This window comes from Canis lupus, chromosome X (genome assembly GCF_003254725.2).
Source record: "Canis lupus dingo isolate Sandy chromosome X, ASM325472v2, whole genome shotgun sequence".
Classification (NCBI taxonomy): domain Eukaryota; kingdom Metazoa; phylum Chordata; class Mammalia; order Carnivora; family Canidae; genus Canis; species Canis lupus.
The window spans coordinates 92,944,619-92,962,451 of record NC_064281.1 but is presented as its reverse complement, the minus strand read 5'-3'; the positions used below and the strand labels follow the sequence as shown (position 1 = coordinate 92,962,451).

Below are 17,833 nucleotides of genomic sequence, written 5' to 3'. Positions count from 1 at the left end.
ACGAGCGCCGGCCCGCTGCGTCCCCAGCGCGGACCGTCACGCGCTGCCCGCCCACGCTGACCAGCCGACCTCCAGTGCGCTTGGAGTCCTGCTTGAACTTCCCAATGAACCGCTGCAGGAGACGGGATCTGCTGGTTCCCGCTCTGCCGATCACCAGGGATTTGAAGACGAGGTCACCAGGCTCGACGACGTCGTGGCTGCGTGGGGCCTGCTCCTCTCCCAGTTTTTCTCTGTCAGATCATAGATGAGAGACAATTAGATAAATACAGTTCATTGCTTTCGATGGCTGTAGAACATTCCATAGTATGTACCGTAATTGATTTAAGTATTCTCCTTCTGATGGTCACTTACGAGAGGATTGAAGGATAGGATGGAGCCATAGAACTCCAGTGCTCCTCAGACCTTCCACTGGCCTCTCATCAGGGATCAGGGCCCTGTGCTCTGACACTTATCTTAACCTCAAAGTCCTCAACTGCATCAACAGGAGGTCACTGGGGACCCCATACACATCCCTGCCCCTGGCAGAAGCCAAGAACAAACTCACACTGGGGCTAAAACCTTCTGGAGGTTTTTACCCACTGTCAACAGTAGTCAAAAGAGGCCCAGGGTGGGGCAAATTTCAAGCCTCCCCAAACTTCCTCACTTCTATCTACAAGAGTCAAGTGGAAGCACCAATCACGCAGTGCTCCCTACAACCTCACCATCACTATCTACCTTGAGTCCACCAGGGATTGCTTTCATTATAACATCTATCTCCATTTATGTTAGTCCCATAACAAGCCCCAGACTCCCTAGCCATCCCTCATCTCAGCCATTCTCATCTTTATGGCTCTGTACACCCCCCATTCTGTCCCCATCGCCCAGCCTGCTGTCTTCCCTTCTCAGTAAATAGCAATTCCACCCACTTATCTTCTTGAGTCAAAAATCATCTAAGTTGTCTCTCTCACATCCTGTATCTAGTCCATCAGCAAATACTATCACCTTTACTTTCAAAATATATCCAAAATCTGGGGAGCCTGGCTGGCTCAAGCAGTAGAATATGTACCACTTGATCTCAGGGTTGCGAGTTCAAGGTCCATGTTGCACCTAGAGCTTATACATTTATTTATATATATAAATATACATTTATCTAAAATATGATCACTTCTCACATACCTCCACCACTGTGACCTAGTCAAATTTGCTATCATCTCTCACCCTGGCTCCCAAATTAGCCTTTAAAATTGCCTCTGGCTTCCATTCCTGTGTCTGCCCCCACCTTACAGTCTACTTTTTACACAACAAATAGAGTGAACCTTTTTTTATTTTTTTAGAGTGAACCTTTTAGAACATAAGTCATAATATAGGGGCACCTTTGTGGCTCAGTCAGTTAAGCCTCTGATGTTTGGTTTTAGCTCAGGTCTTTTTTTTTTAATTTTTTAAAATGTTATTTATTTAAGAATTTTTATTTATTTATTTATTTATTTATTTATTTATTTATTTATTTATGAGAAACAGAGACAGAGAGAGAGGCAGAGACACAGGCAGAGGGAGAAGCAGGCTCCATGCAGGGGGCCCGACGTGGGACTCGATCCTGGGTCTCCAGGATCACACCCTGGGCTGAAGGCGGCGCTAAACCACTGAGCCACCTGGCTGCCCTTCTCTCGAAATTTAATTTTTTAAGATTCATCCATGTATATTTGCATGCTGCTATGGTTCATTTATTTTTATTGTATAATATTTCATTGTGCATATGAATAACACTTCAGGGCCTTTGCCCTTTCTTCCATCTAGAATGTGCTTCTCTCAGATATCCCCATGACTCCCTCCCTCACTTTATCCATGCCATTACTCAAATGCCATCTTATCCTAATACTATCTAAAATTGTGCCCCATTTTATTCTATCTGTTCTAGCCTTCTTTGCCCATAGACTTATCACTACTATGTTGAACACTCTTACTTTGTCCAGATCCACTCTATGCCTTTCCACTCTGCTCTGAGCCCTGCAACAATAGGCTTCCTTGCCCTCTGGCTTCCCCTTTGGGTTTTTCCTATAAGAGATACCCTCAAGACATAGAAGGGTGGGAGAGACTGAAGTTGTGGTATTTATTTCCCAGCTCCCTCCCTCCTGTGATTTTGTCAACAGCTGCCACACTCCTATCCAGTGAGTCTCTGCTATTACTATGTTTCTCTCCAGGTTCCGGTTAAATTCTCCCTCCTCTTGCCTCTTAATGCCAAGGTGTGGTAATGTCTCCTCATCCCTCTCCCATCTTGGCTGCTTAATCATTCCTTGTTATTTCCCTTAACTGCATTCACAATTTTGTAAATGATCTTTCATTAAACTCATCAATTCTTTTTTTTAATTCTTTTTTTTTAATTAGGTTCCATACTTGCATGGAGCCCAACATGAGGATAGAACTCACAATGCTGAAGATCAAGACCTGAGCTGAGATCAAAGAGTCAGACACTTAACTGACAAAGTCACCTAGGCACCCCTAAACTCAACAATTCTTGTGTTTGAATGTACCATCTATTTTTTGACAGTATCCTGACTGACAGGACTGCCTTACATTAATATTATTTATCCATATTTGTTTTGTTGACGGTCTGTTCTCCCACTAAAATGTAAGCTCCAAGAGGGTAGGGACTTTGTCTAAATCTCTGCTGTATTCCCAAAGTCTAGAATAGTGCTGAACTCATGATAAGCATTCAAGAACTATTTGTTAAATGAATTATTAACACATACAGTAATATATTTAAAGTGCTTAGACACAAAATATTGCTGGCACATACCTCTTTCAAAACAATGATATTTCTTTAAGCTACAAGATTGAAGTTTAAGTGGATTTTTAATTTAATAGCTATTACCAAATTTCCTCCATTCTCCAATAGAAGGAACCTGGGCTCCCCGAAGAAATGGCTGGCTCTAGGATCAGAGCAGGGAAAATATAAGATGAACCTGGGGTGTCACAAATTTTTCAAATTGTCAAAAACTAAACAAGCATACAGACAAAAAATAACCCACAATGGCAGATATGTCAAAGGGATACAGGAGCTAGCTGAGAGTTCCCAATAGCCAAAGTTGGATCAATATGAGCAATAAAATAAAATAGCATTGGATTATAATCCCAAGTATAAAATAGGTATTGATTCATTCACACTGATACAAATATGTGAATAAATAAACAAAAGGAGAGTAAACAAATCTGTACAGAATTCCAAATAATTTATGTAGGTACTCTCTCAAGCCACAGAATATAATTCTCCACTCATTAAGGGTAGGATGCACATTATGACTTCCTTAAGAAGACCAGAATTTGGAAAGAGAAAAAGAGTAGTACTGAAGAGAAGGAAACTGATACACAATACCTCAGACAGGCAATCAGGCTTCACATCATCAATGGTAAGTCATGCTGATAGCGCGACCTCTGATGAGATGTGATAAGAGTGACACTTTACTTTTGTAGTTTTCCTCCCAGAAATCCATAACCTGTCTACCTATGGGAGATGCATCAGACAAACTCAAATTGAAAGAGAATCCACAAAAAAAAGAAAGAAAGAGAATCTACAAAATATCTGACCAGACTCCTTAGAATTGTCAACAACAATCGAAACAAGGAGGGTCTAAGAAATGGTCACAGCCAAGAGGAGCTTAAGGAGATATGATAACTAGAGTGCCTAGATTTTGGCTCAGATCATGATCTCAGGGTCATGGTTTCCAGCCCTGAATCAGCTCTGCGTTTAGTGGGGAGTCTGCTCGAGGATTCTCCCTCTCCCTCTGCCCCTTCTTTTCCTGCTCACATGCATGCACCCTCTCTAAAAGAAATAAATACATTTTAAAAATAAAATAAAGTGAAGCCTCCATACTCAGCCACTTTAAAGCAACACATACAACTCACTCATACAGAGCCTTCCTATTCAAGGGACAGGCCAGTCAGGGGGACACAAGAAACTCAGGCAAGCTATATATGTTTGCTAATGATTTGTCCCTTTTTCACTACTATATATGGACAACAAAAGATTACCAAAAATATTTGGAGGGGGATCCCTGGGTGGCGCAGCGGTTTGGCGCCTGCCTTTGGCCCAGGGCGCGATCCTGGAGACCCGGGATCGAATCCCATATCAGGCTCCCGGTGCATGGAGCCTGCTTCTCCCTCTGCCTGTGTCTCTGCCCCTCTCTCTCTCTCTCTGTGACTATCATAAGTAAATAAATAAAAAAAAATTAAAAAAAAATATTTGGAGAAAATCTACAATGTAAAAGAGAAGAACCAAAATGAACAAAGAGTACAGTTGCCCCTAAGTGGTGAAGGGGGAGGGGGAGAGAAATAATATACGGAACAACAACCAAAAAAGAAATAATAAATGGAACAAAACTCCAATTTTTAGATTCTCATTTTGAGGTATATTCAGAATGCATTGAAGGCAGATTCAGAACCTCTATGAATTACTCAGGTAGGTATTAGAGCAAAATGAAAAATGAATCCCCCAAAGAGGAACACTGTGGAATATAAGAAATAGTATTAAGCAAAGAAATAGTAAAAGTTTTAGTTGTCCAAATGCTAGCATAAAAGGAGCACCATCTGAATCAGAGGAAAATATAATTTAGAGCCAAGAACATTGAAAGAGACAAAGGGACATTTCATACTGATATAAAGTACACACAGGGTGCCTGGCTGGTTCAGTCAGTGGAGCATATGACTCTTGATCTCAGGGTTGTGAGTTTGAGCCCCACATTTGGTGTAGAGATTACAAAAAATAAAATAAAATAAAATATTAAAAAAAGAAGGTAGACTCCATCAAGAACATGTAACAATCATGGACATTAATGCATATGACAAATGAATTAAAGATATACAAAACAAAATGTATTAGAAATATGAGTAGAGGGGATCCCCGGGTGGCTCAGCAGTTTAGCGCCGCCTTCGGCCCAGGGCGTGATCCTGGAGTCCCGGGATCGAGTCCTGTATCAGGCTCCCTGCATGGAGCCTGCTTCTCCCTTTGCCTGTGTCTCTGCCTCTCTCTCTCTGTTTCTCATGAATAAATAAATAAAATCTTAAAAAAAAAAAAAAAGAAACATGAGCAGAGGAGCACCTGGGTGGCTCTGTCAGTTAAGTGTGTGCCTTCAGCTCAGGTCATGATCCCAGAGTCCTGGGATGGAGCCCCCATATCCAGCTCCCTGCTCAGCAGGCAGTCTGTTTCTCCCTCTCATGTTCCCCCTGCTTGTTCTCTCTCTCTCTCTCTCTGTCAAATAAATAAATAAAATATATTAAAAAAGAAATAAGAGGAGAATAAAAATTTACAAATAACCAATCATGGCGGGGGGGATAGTCACCACTCTTGCTCCCCCTTTCCTCCCTATCCTCCTTCTGTCCTTATCCCTTTCCTATCTTTCCCCCTACTTTCCTCTAAAAAGATATATTTAGCACCTAATATGTGTCAGGTATTGTGTTACATACTGTGAGCACAGTAGCTAGCAAAACAACCTCGGTGCCTGCCGGTGAAATTTACAGTCTACTCAGAGACAATTATTCAAATACTAATTCAAATACATGTAAAATCACAACTGTGATGAGTGCTCTGTAGAAAAGGTATGAGAGGTCAGGGCAAGCTTCCTTGCCCAAGTGAAACCTCCCCAGAGACCTGTAAAGTACATGGAAGTTAACTGGATGAGGAGGGAGAAAAGACATTCCAAGCAGAGGGAAAGGATGTGCAAAGGCCCTATGGCAGGAGGACGTTTATTGCATGTGAGGGACAAAAGAGAGCTGGTGCAGCTGTAACTCAGCAGGTGGAGAGTTTTATAAAATGACATTGATGAGATAGATATCATTGGCCAGGCTGTGCAGGGCCCTAGAGGCTATGGTGGTGATTTGTGTCTTTATCCTAAGCACAGTAGGGATTATCGGAAAGATTAAAAGTGGAAAAGACTATTCCATCTGTAAAAGGTATTAGATGAGGGGCAAACATCAAAGCAGGGAGCTCAATTAGAAGATCACAACTATATGTGTCGTGAGAAAAAAAGGTACCTTAGTGGTGTGGAGAGTGGTAGACATCGAGAGAGAACGGAGCTTTAAGAGATGCTTAGTAGGCAAAATTGATAGGGCTTCAGGACGGGTTGTGCATGAAAATAAGAGAGAGAGGGAACGTGGCAAGGATGACTCCCTGGTTTCTGGCTTTTGCAAATGGATGAAAGATGGTGCCATTCACTGAGATAGGAACACTACAAGAGGACCATATTATTGTTCTTGGTTTTTAGAGGGAAGAGGAAGAGTTTGGTTTTGAATATGTTGAATTTGAGGTGCTTCTGAGACATTCAAGAGGAGATGTACAGTAGACACGTGGATAAAAATGTTTGGAGCTCAGAGAAAAGCTGGAGATATAAATTTATTAGATATATGAACAGCTGCTAATCGAAGTCCCTGATTTGGATGAGATTTTATTTTTATTTAAAAAAATTATTTAATTAGGGGATCCCTGGGTGGCTCAGTGGTTTGGCACCTGCCTTTGGCCCAGGGTGCGATCCTGGAGTCCTGGGATCGAGTCCCGCATTGGGCTCCCGGTGTGGAGCCTGCTTCTCCCTCCTCCTGTGTCTCTGCCTCTATCTCTCTCTATATATATGTCTATCAAAAATAAATAAATAAATAAATAAATAAATAAATAAATAAATAAATCTTTAAAATTTTTTTAATTAACTTATTTGACAGAGAGAGAGGGAAGTGGCAGAGGGAGAGGAGGAAACAGACTCACAGCTGAGTAGGGAGCCTGATTGGGGCTCAGTCTCAGGACTCTGGGATTATCATCTGAGCCCAAGGCAGATGTTGAACTGACTGAGCCACCCAGATGCCCCTTAATTAATTTTTTAGAGGAGGGGTAGTGGAAGAGGGAGAGAAAGAGAATCTTAAGCAGGCTCCACACCCAGTGCAGAGCCTGACACAGGGCTTGATCCCACAACCCTGAGATCATGACCTGAGCCAAAAGCAAGAGTCAGATGCCCAACTGACTGAGATTTTAAAGTTTTTATTTTTAAATTTTAACTTATTTATTTGAGAGAGAGAGAGAGTGAGTGAGTGAGAGAGGAGGAGCAGTGGAAGAGGGAGAAGCAGGCTCGTCAGTGAGCAGGAAGCCCATGTGGGGCTTAATCTCAGGACACCAGGATCATGAACTGAGCTAAAGACAGACGTTTAACCAAATGAGCCACCCAGGGGCCCTTAGAGTTTAAAGTTTTTAAATTTAGAGATTTTAAATATCACCCTGGATGAGATTTTTAAAGTGAGAAGGGCTAAACTGAGTTGAATGTTAGCATTTAGTGGTTGGAAAGGAGGATAAGGAGGAACCAAAGAGGTATGAAAAAAGCTGGGAGAGTGATGTGCCAGATAAATCAAGGAAAGGGAATTTCAAAAAGAAGGAGTGGCAGTGTGGAGGTTCCTCAAAAAATTAAAAATAGAACTACCATATGATGCAGTCAATTCCATTTCTGGGTATTTACCCAAAGAAAAACAAAAACACCAATTTGAAGAGATATGTGCACTCCATGTTCATTGCAGCATTATTATTCTTTTAAGATTTTATTATCTCGGGATCCCTGGGTGGCACAGCGGTTTGGCGCCTGCCTTTGGCCCAGGGCGCAATCCTGGAGACCCGGGATCGAATCCCACATCGGGCTCCCTGCATGGAGCCCGCTTCTCCCTCTGCCTGTGTCTCTGCCTCTCTCTCTCTCTCTCTGTGACTATCATGAATAAATAAATAACATCTTTAAAAAACAAAGATTATCTCTACACTCAAGTTGGGGCTCAAACCCACAACCCCAAGATCAAGAGTCACATGCTCCACTGACTGAGCCAGTCAGGAGCACCCATTGTGGCATTATTTACAACAGCCAAAATATGGAAACGACCTAAGTGTCCACTGATAGATAAATAGATAAAGATGTGATACACACACACACACACCACACACACACACAGGGAAAATAAATAAATAAATAAATAAATAAATAAATAAATAAATAAATAAATAAATAAATAAATTTTAAAAAACAAACGAACAGGGCAGCCCTGGTGGCACAGCGGTTTATGGCACCGCCTGCGGCCCGGGGTGTGATCCTGGAGACCCGGGATCAGGTCCCACGTCGGGCTCCCTGCATGGAGCCTGCTTCTCCCTCTGCCTGTGTCTCTGCCTCTTTCTCTCTCTGTGTCTCTATGAATAAGTAAATAAAATCTTAAAAAATAATAATAATAATATAAAAAAAACGAACATAGAATATATTCTTTGCAAATACCCATCGAACATTTTAAAAAAATGAATCATGTATTAGTCTGCAAAAATGTAGAAATCATACAAGTAGCATTCTCTGGTCACAATGCAATAATATTGGAAATTAACGACAGAAAAAGAGCCAAGAAAATAAACACACATAATTTTTTCTGATCAAAGTCCCTTAAATAACAGCTTTCTTGAGATATAATTTATATACTATAAAATTCACCCTTTTAAAGAATACAATTCGAAAGTTTTGGTATATTCATGGAATTGGGCAACCACTGCCACATTCTTATTTTAGAATATTTTCAGCACCCCAAAAAGAAATCCTGTACTCATTAGCTGTCATATCCTATTCTTCGCTTTTCTCAACCCCTAGCAACCACTAATCCACTCTCTGTCTCTATACATTTGCCTATTCTGGACGTTTCATATAAATGTAACTACACAATATGTAGTCTTTTGTGACTGGCTTCTTTAACTGAACCTAATATTTTCTTTTCTTTTCTTTTTAAAAAACATTTTATTTATTTATTGGACAGAAAGAGAGAGCGTACAAGTAAGGGGGAGCAGTAGGCAGAGGGAAAAAGAGAAGCAGGCTCCCCACTGAGCAGGGAGCATGATGCGGGACTCAATCCCAGGACCCCGGGATCATGACCTGAGCCAAAGGCAGAAGCTTCACCAACTGAGCTACCCAGGCACCCCAAGCCTAATATTTTCAAGGTTAATCCACATTGTAGCATCTGTAGCATCTAGCATCCATGTTGTAGTACCAGTACTTCATTCTTTTTTATGGCTGAATAATATTCCATTGTATGGATATGCTGTAATTGTTTATTTATTCACCAGTTGAAGGGTATTTAGGTTATTTCTAACCTAAATAGCTATTATGAATAATGCTGCCATGAACATTTGCATACAAGTTTTTGTGTGGACATATGTTTTTATTTCTCTTGGGTGTATACCTAAGAGAGAAATTGCTGAATCTTATGGCAATTCTATGTTTAACATTATGCAGAACTGCCAAACTGTTTTCCAAAAAGGTTGAACTAGTTTATTTTCCCATAGCAATGTATGAGGCTTCCAGTGTCTCTTCATCCTCACCAACACATATTGTTTTAATTATAGCCATCCTGATAAGGCATTTTTAAGACATTTAATAAACTCTTATAGAATAGTTTATTTTTTAAAAAGATTTTATTGGGGATCCCTGGGTGGCTCAGTGGTTAAGCACCTGCCTTCAGCCCAGGGCGCGATCCTGGAGTCATGGGATTGAGTCCCACATCGGGCTCCCTGCATGGAGCCTGCTTCTCCCTCTGCCTGTGTCTCTGCCTCTCTCTCTCTCTCTGTGTCTCTCATGAATAAATAAATAAAAACTTTTTAAAAATAAATAAAAATAAAAAAGATTTTATTTATTTGACAAGAAAGATTTTATTTATTTGACTTGTGCACGTACAAGCAGGGGGAGCAGCAGGCAGAGGGAGAAACAGGCTTCTCAATGAGTAGGACCCTAGGATCATGACCTGAGCTGAAGGCAGACACTGTTAAGCAGCTGAGCCACTCAGGCACCCCCAGAATAGTTTTAGATTTAGAAGAGGACACAAGAATATTACAGAGTTCCTATAAACCAGCCACTCAGTTTTTCCCAGTGTTAACATTAATCCGTACATTTATCACAAAGTAACAAAGCAATATTGATACATTATTATTCAGATTTCCTTAGTTTTTACCTAGTGTTCTTTTTTCTGTTTCAGTATCCCATCCAGGGCACCACATTATTTTTAGGTAGAGGGAGAGAGAGAGAGATTGAGAGAGAGAGAGAGAAAGTCTGAAGCAGGCTCCATGGGCCTGGATCTCATGACCCTGAGATCATGACCTCAGGCAAAATCAAGAATTGGACAGTTAAACTGATTGAGCCACACAGGCACCCCTGGAGGCTTCTCTTTAAAGTGGGTTGGTATAGAGGTGATAGAAAGGCTGTTCCCCTGAATTCCTGCAAATTGCCAAAACAATTTTACTTCGGCAGCACAGGACTTAAGTGTGTTATTTCTCTCCTGGCCAGAGGTGCTTCTCTTTTTTTATTTTTCCCTATATTTTGTGGAAGTCTAGATTATACATACTAAGGTCTGCTCTTTTTTTTCCTTTCTAGAATCCTACACTCACACAAGACAACTTTGAGAAGCAAAGAGCTCACTTTAGTGTGAACGTTTTGGCTTTAACTTTGGAATGAGTCGAGGGATGGAGGGGCACCGCTGCTCACTGCTCGCACAGAGGCTAAGCTGATCCTTCTTTTCTGAATGCAATTCTTTAATTGCCCTGAGGGACCCCCCTTCCCACCGCTTTTTGTATTCATTCTGAGATTTGATTTTCTCTGGATTTGCTCCATCAATTTTCTCTTGGATGTTTTAGACGGGGCTCCTCCTCTTCTCTTATCAATATGATTAGATCTGATTTCTATCCTCAAGAGATTCTTCACAATTTCTGAACTGCTGATGGTACACTTTCCTTAAATTATGCCACTCTTGGTCCTTTTAAAAGATTTGGGGAGGAGAAGATAGGGACAGAGTTACCAGTGCTTCGGCTCTCATCTTGATCTAATCTGACCAAAGTAATTTTCTTATGTCAATTTGCCTAAGGCAAAGAAGAGTGGCTAGGACTCACTCTGAGAGGCAAGTGGAAAGGGCCTCTTGCAGCCCTGGCTTCTAATTTGGCAGGACTTCTAATTAAGGCCCATTAGAAACCTAGTATCTGCATATCAGTGCCTCTCAGAGAGCCAAGCTGGCTGCTAGCAGTCAGAACCCTCAGAGTAGAAAAATTGCACTCACACACACACACACAAAAGGTGCCCCTCAGGGTAAAAAAAAAGCTTGCCTTTCTCTGCTAATAGGGGCATTCCTGTATGAGGGCTCAAGGCTGGCAGACTGCAGGCTCCTCTCACCCTCCTCCTGCATACACCTTCAAATGTGCACCCTTGTGCAGGACATATCCCGCAGAACCATTTACAGCAAATGGTAGCCTTGGTTAATGCCAACTACAACGCCCAGAGACAAAGCCTCCACCCTCTTGGGCTTCTCCCAATTCCACACATGTACAGGGCTAAGAGGTCAAGTTCAAACTCGGAAAGACTTTGCTCAAGTAGGCTTCCTATGACAGAAACCTTTACTGCTCACTACCCTCTGCCTCAAGAGACAGGCCTCTGACTTCCCTAAGCCCCCAAAGCTGACATTGTAGAGTAGCCAGAGATCATATCTCCAACAATTGGGGAACTATGGTTTTAAAGTCTAGGCCCTCTTCATTGGAGAGAGAGCTGCCACCCTCAGCATCAAGAGGAGAGGTCTTTAATGCAAATGTCACCAACAGACCTTAAAGACCATCAACTGCCACTAGGCCTCTCCAGGAGTTGTCCTCAGAAACTAGGGACAAGACCTCTATTGACCATCCCAGAGTGCCCCCTCCCTCTCCTGCCCTCCACAACCTACCCATTTCCCTAACTTGGGCCATCAACATATCTACCAGAAGTAATTCTCTTGGCAACCCTGCAGGAGGGATATAGATATAGATATAGATATAGATATAGATATAGATATACCATATAGATATCCATATGTGCATATATGCCCTTCTGCCTCTCTAATACCATATCCCAGAAATTATCTATATTAACAGTTTGTTGCATTGCCTTCTCAACCTGATAGTATGCTTATGCAAGTATATAAGACAAATATATCTATATTTTAAAACAAAAATGAAGTGGAATTAGTTAATACACATTGGGCTATAACTTGTTTTATTTTCCACTTAATGCATCAAAGATACCTTTCATTTTTTAAAATTTATTTATTTATGATAGTCACACACACACAGAGTGAAAGAGGCAGAGACACAGGCAGAGGGAGAAGCAGGCTCCATGCATCGGGAGCCCGATGTGGGATTCGATCCCGGGTCTCCAGGATCGCGCCCTGGGCCAAAGGCAGGCGCTAAACCGCTGCACCACCCAGGGATCCCCAAAGATACCCTTCAGATGGATACATATAGCTCCATCATTTTCTTTTTTGTGGCTTCATAGTATTTCATTGCACAGATATACCATGATTTTTTTTAAGCAGCCAAAGGCTTTAAAAAAAATTATTTATTTAAGTTGGGGAGGGGTAGAGGGAGAGAGTCTTTTTTTTTAATTTATTTTTTATTGGTGTTCAATTTACTAACATACAGAATAACCCCCAGTGCCCGTCACCCATTCACTCCCACCCCCCGCCCTCCTCCCCTTCCACCACCCCTAGTTCGTTTCCCAGAGTTAGCAGTCTTTACGTTCTGTCTCCCTTTCTGATATTTCCCACACATTTCTTCCCCCTTCCCTTATATTCCCTTTCACTATTATTTATATTCCCCAAATGAATGAGAACATATAATGTTTGTCCTTCTCCGACTGACTTACTTCACTCAGCATAATACCCTCCAGTACACCATGATTTGTTTAGCTTTCCCATCCAGGTACTAAACAGGCTCAACTTTGCTTAGCTTCTAAGATCAGGTGAGTTTGGGCATGTTCAGTGTGCTATGGCCACAGACTATTTAGCTGTCTTAGCTTCCCCCATCCTTTCCTCTTCATCTTCTCAACAGAGTCATAGCATTTTTTGGATAAACTATTATGTCAGTATCACTATGATTATGTAAAAATGATTCACTGCTGAGCCAGGTAGTATATTATGCTTACATTTCCTTTCTTCTTCTTCTTTTTTTTTTAAATTTTATTTATTTATTCCTGAGAGACACACAGAGAGAGAGAGAGACACAGGCAGAGGGAGAAGCAGGCTCCATGCAGGGAACCGGACGCGGGACTCGATCCCGGGTCTCCAGGATCACGCCCTGTGCTGAAGGCGGCGCTAAACCGCGGAGCCACCTGGGCTGCCGTCGTCGTCCTCCTCCTCCTCCTCTTCCTCCTCCTCCTCCTCCTCCTCCTCCTCCTCCTCCTCCCCCTCCTCCTCCCCCTCCTTCTCCTCCCCCTCCTCCTCCCCCTCCTTCTCCTCCTCCTCCTTCTTCTTCCTTTCTTCTTCCTTTCTTTCTTCTTTCTTCTTCTTCTAGTTTTTAAGTTTTTATTTAAATTCTAATGAGCTATATTTCCTTTCTTTTTTGAGATTTTATTTATTTATTCATGAGAGATACGGAGAAAGAGGCAGAGACACAGGCAGAGGGAGAAGCAGGCTCCATGTAGGAGGTCCTATGTGGGACTTGATCCCAGGACTCCGGGATCACATCATAAGCTGAAGGCCGACTTTCAACCGTTGAGCCTCCGAGGCATTCCACTACGTTTCCTTCCTTAAGCAACTTTCTCTCCCTGGATTTAATAATTATCTCTCCTTTTCATTTGCTTAATTTTCGATGGTGTTCCATAGAGTTGTACAGTGCATGGCCTGTGAAGTTATGTATGGCAGCCCTGTTTTTTTTTTTAAAGATTTTATTTATTCATGAGAGACAGAGAAAGAGAGAGAGAGGCAGAGACATAGGCAGAGGTAGAAGCAGGCTCCCTGAAATAAACCTGGTGCAGGACTCAATCCCAGACCCCAAGATCACACTCTGAGCCAAAGGCAGACACTACCACTGAGCCACCCGGACGTCCCTATTCCCCTTATTTTCAATGGAGCACACTCCACTATCTTTATTTGTCTTCAAATCTATAATCTCTCTGGTTCATTTTCATTTACTTGTTTTTTAGTCTACTTTAAAAACTTTTTTACTAATAAGTAACATACAGAAATGCACAAATGATAAGCATATAGTTCAATGAACTTTCACAAGCAGAACCGGCCATATCATAAGCATCTGGATCACTCTCTGGTTCATTTTTTACAAATAATAAACCTTTTTGCTGGGGTGACATATGTGAGGAACTTAGAACAGTCCATAGTATATTGTGAGTGCTTTTGCTAGTTCTAGCTAGTATTATTCAGTTACCTGTCAACCTGCTTTCCATTCTCACAAGTTAAGCTTTCATGTAACATTTATCTCTTAGTTTCATGGAAGATGGAGTCTACATTCTGTTTTTATTTTCCTTATTGTTTACAGGTGATTTCTGTACTTCACTCCTTACAAAATTTTTATTTTTTATATAGTCTTGTCTGTCAATGGATAGCGAAAAGGTACCAGATAAAAACCAGCAGCTATTCCTTATAAAAATTCTGAGTACAGGGGCACCTGAATGGCTCAATCAGTTAAGCATCTGCCTTTGGCTCAGGTTGTATTCCTGGGGTCCTGGGATTGAGCCCTGCATCGGCAGGGAACCTGCTTCTTCCTCTCCCTCTGCCCTTCTTCCCTGTTCAGGTCAGGCTCTCTGTCTCTCTCAAATAAAATCTTTAAAAAGTTCTAAGTACAAAAGAATAGAAGACAACTTTCTAAATATAGGAAAGAGTTTCAAAAGCCATATGCCAGCATCATGATCAAGTTCTCTCCTATCAATTTCAGGAATAAGGTACAGATGTCCTCTATAGTTTTTTGAAGGTTCTAAAATGTAATAAACCAAGAAAATGAAATAAGTTGTATAAATCTAAAAGGAAAAAAGGAAAAAAAAGGATAATTATTTACAGATGATATGATGATATGCATTGAGAATCCAAGAAATGGGGCAGCCCAGGTGGCTCAGCGGTTTAGCGCCGCCTTCAGCCCAGGGTGTGATCCTGGAGACCCGGGATTGAGTCCCACGTCGGGCTCCCTGCATGGAGCCTGCTTCTCCCTCTGCCTCTGTCTCTGCCTCCCTCTCTCTCTCACTCTGTGTGTCTCTCATGAATAAATAAAATCTTTAAAAAAAAAAGAATCCAAGAAATGCAATTTAAACACTATTAAAACTGAGAAGGCTATATAGTGGACATCTGCTGTTTTGATTTGCCCAGCATTCTTTCTTCCCTGCTTCTAGTAGTAGCACTCCTTTTCATTTGGAGAGCTGTTTCTCTTTCACTGTCCTTTCAATATAGTACTGGTGGGACAGGTAATGATAGTAACTTGCCCCATTGCACCCTCCACAGACCCAGCTCTGCACCTAACCCAGGATGGGCTAATCATAATATCAAACTCTGCTGGACACAATGGCAGCTCCAAAGGGTAGGCATGTGTCCTAGGCCAGAGATACAAGACCTTCCTTGGAATAATACAAATCAGAGGTAAAGAAGTAGCTTTTTCCTTTCTTTGGACATTAAACTGTAAGGATGTGACCCCAAAGCAGTTGGTAACCATGTCTCTATCATGTGAAGGAGTCTTAGAGAATGAGGCAATACAGAAAAGAGAGGTGGAGAGATGACCGAGTTTTATGTTTTTGCTTTTGGTTCCAATCAGGCCCCTGTTAGGCGAGTGGGGTTTCCCATGAAAGGATTGGTCAGATCTGCTGTCAATCAATCATCCTTGAAAACCGTTAAAAGCACCAGAACTCAAGCTTCAGTGGGCAGCACTTTCTTAGGAAAAAGCCCGCGAATTGCTAGCATGCCTAACGGTCGTCGGTGGTCAGTTGTTGTCCGCATTCCTAGCCGTTGGTTTTCTGATGTTAACAGAACGCTGGTAACCACAACAAATCCTGTTGGTCTTGGGGCAGTGCGTTAAAAGCTCCTTAGAGATTATGGAAAGAGGAGGGTATCCTTTAGGAGTTTACTGGCTGTGTGCCTGACTTGGAGCCAAGAGACTTTAAGCCAAGGCTCATCTCTGGCCACTTTAAATTATTTTGTGGTATACTTCTTTTCGTTATTCTCAGACGTTTAAAAGAGATATGTTGCTATAGAAGTTATAGCTTTTATTCACTGGTGATATGGGTAAGTTAGGCAAAAGCATGTCAGAGCCATAGTTACCTGCAGAGAAAATTCTCAGCCAGGTGGTGACCACGGCGTGGAAGAGGGATCCCAACAACCATGGCTCTGTAGTCTGATGAAGAGGCCAATATAGAAGATAGAGACCTGGTTTGGATCATAGTGAGATTGGACTTTGAGACCCTCTGAAATAGCTGGAGGACCCCTTGACCAGGGTCTGTTTGTTGGCCTGGAATCCCCCCCGGGTGGGTGTGGGAGTGGGGTGGGGGGGCACGAGCCATAGTAATTTAAAAGGGCATGGCAGATTTCCAATTTTAGATGTTAGTCTGAACAATTGTGCTTTTTCTCCCAAGTTAGCATTAAATGAAAGAAGAAAACTAAATATTAGACCCGAAACCATAAGGGATAACCGGGAAGGGTGTGATGAGCCAGCCAAAATTGTGAGTATTTTCTTGAAGATATGAAATAGGATGCAATTGATTGAGACCAGAGTCAATGGATCCAGAAAACTAGAGATATGGGAGAGAACTGCTGTTAACCTGAATTCTCTATTTTCTAATGTAGTCCTCCAAAGATGGACCATGTCACAGCCCTCTGAATCAGGGAATGGAAGAGATGATGCAGCCATCTCAGAAGATAATGGTGAGTAAATAAACTAGTAAAAGTCAAATGAGGTGAGGTATCTAACTCTTGATCTCATCTCAGGTCTTGATCTCACAGTTATGAGTTCAAGCCCCACATTAGGCTCCACACTGTTTTGGAGCCTACTTAAAAAAATAGTAACAATAGGGGCAGTCTGGGTGGCTCAGCGGTTTAGCGCAGCCTTCAGCCCAGGGCATGATCCTGGAGACCCCGATCGAGTCCACGTCAGATTCCCTGCATGGAGCCTGCTTCTCCCTCTGCCTGTGTCTCTGTCTCTGTGTCTCTCATGAATAAATAAATAAAATCTTTAAAGAAAAAAATAATAATAAAAATTAAAAACTATTATACAATTTTAATACATACAGAAGAATATGTGTGACATATAATTTATAGAGCATAGTAAGAAAACAAACACCCATGAATCCATCACCAAACTAAGAACTAGAACATTTAACAATGCTTTTGAATCTACCTAAGTTCTCCCCTTTGCTTCCCCCAGAGCAATCCCCTACCCTGGATTTTGTTTTGTTTTTTTCCCTTCTATATTTTCTATCCATTGTTTTCCTTAATTTTGAGCTTTACAAAAAAAAATTGTCAATTGCATATATTCTGTAATTATTGCCTTTTTCGTGTAACATTAATTTTGTGATTTATGCATATAGCTGTAATTAATTTTTCACTGTCGTGTAGTATTTCTTTGTGCAAATATACTCCCATTTAGTCATTCTATTAAAGAATATTCTCGGGGATCCCTGGGTGGCGCAGCGGTTTGGCGCCTGCCTTTGGCCCAGGGCGTGATCCTGGAGACCCGGGATCAAATCCCACATCGGGCTCCCGGTGCATGGAGCCTGCTTCTCGCTCTGCCTATGTCTCTGTCTCTCTCTCTCTCTCTCTGTCTCTGTGACTATCATAAATAAATAAAAATTAAAAAAAAATTTTAAAGAATATTCTCTTGTCATGTTTTGAGGTCCATATCAAAGTTGATACAGACTAGGAACAGAAAATCTGTAGCATGTTTTGAATCACTTCCTCCCTTAGGCCACCACTAAACAGTCTCCATATATCTATTATTAGTACTTAGTATATTCAAGGGCAAAGGTCAGAAATTTATTTTTTCTGTAAACGATTACATAGGAAATATTTTAGGCTCTTGCTGGCCATATGGCCTGTC

General features: G+C 41.6%; 1 protein-coding gene across 3 annotated transcripts in view; it reads left to right on the top strand.

Annotated features, from left to right (window-relative positions):
* The first annotated feature begins 15,827 nt into the window (after positions 1 to 15,827).
* Positions 15,828 to 17,833, top strand: part of CUL4B (cullin 4B) — a 46,297-nt gene continuing 44,291 nt past the window's right edge. The window contains exons 1-3 of one of the 3 annotated variants that reach the window (XM_025431202.3): positions 15,828 to 16,235; positions 16,378 to 16,460; positions 16,585 to 16,662. In XM_025431202.3, the coding sequence (XP_025286987.1) occupies positions 16,602 to 16,662 (61 nt within the window). In that variant the 5' untranslated portion in view covers positions 15,828 to 16,235; positions 16,378 to 16,460; positions 16,585 to 16,601. Of the gene's footprint in view, positions 16,236 to 16,377; positions 16,461 to 16,483; positions 16,663 to 17,833 lie in introns of those variants that run through there. The other 2 variants (XM_035712232.2, XM_025431200.3) reach the window with 2 other exon arrangements.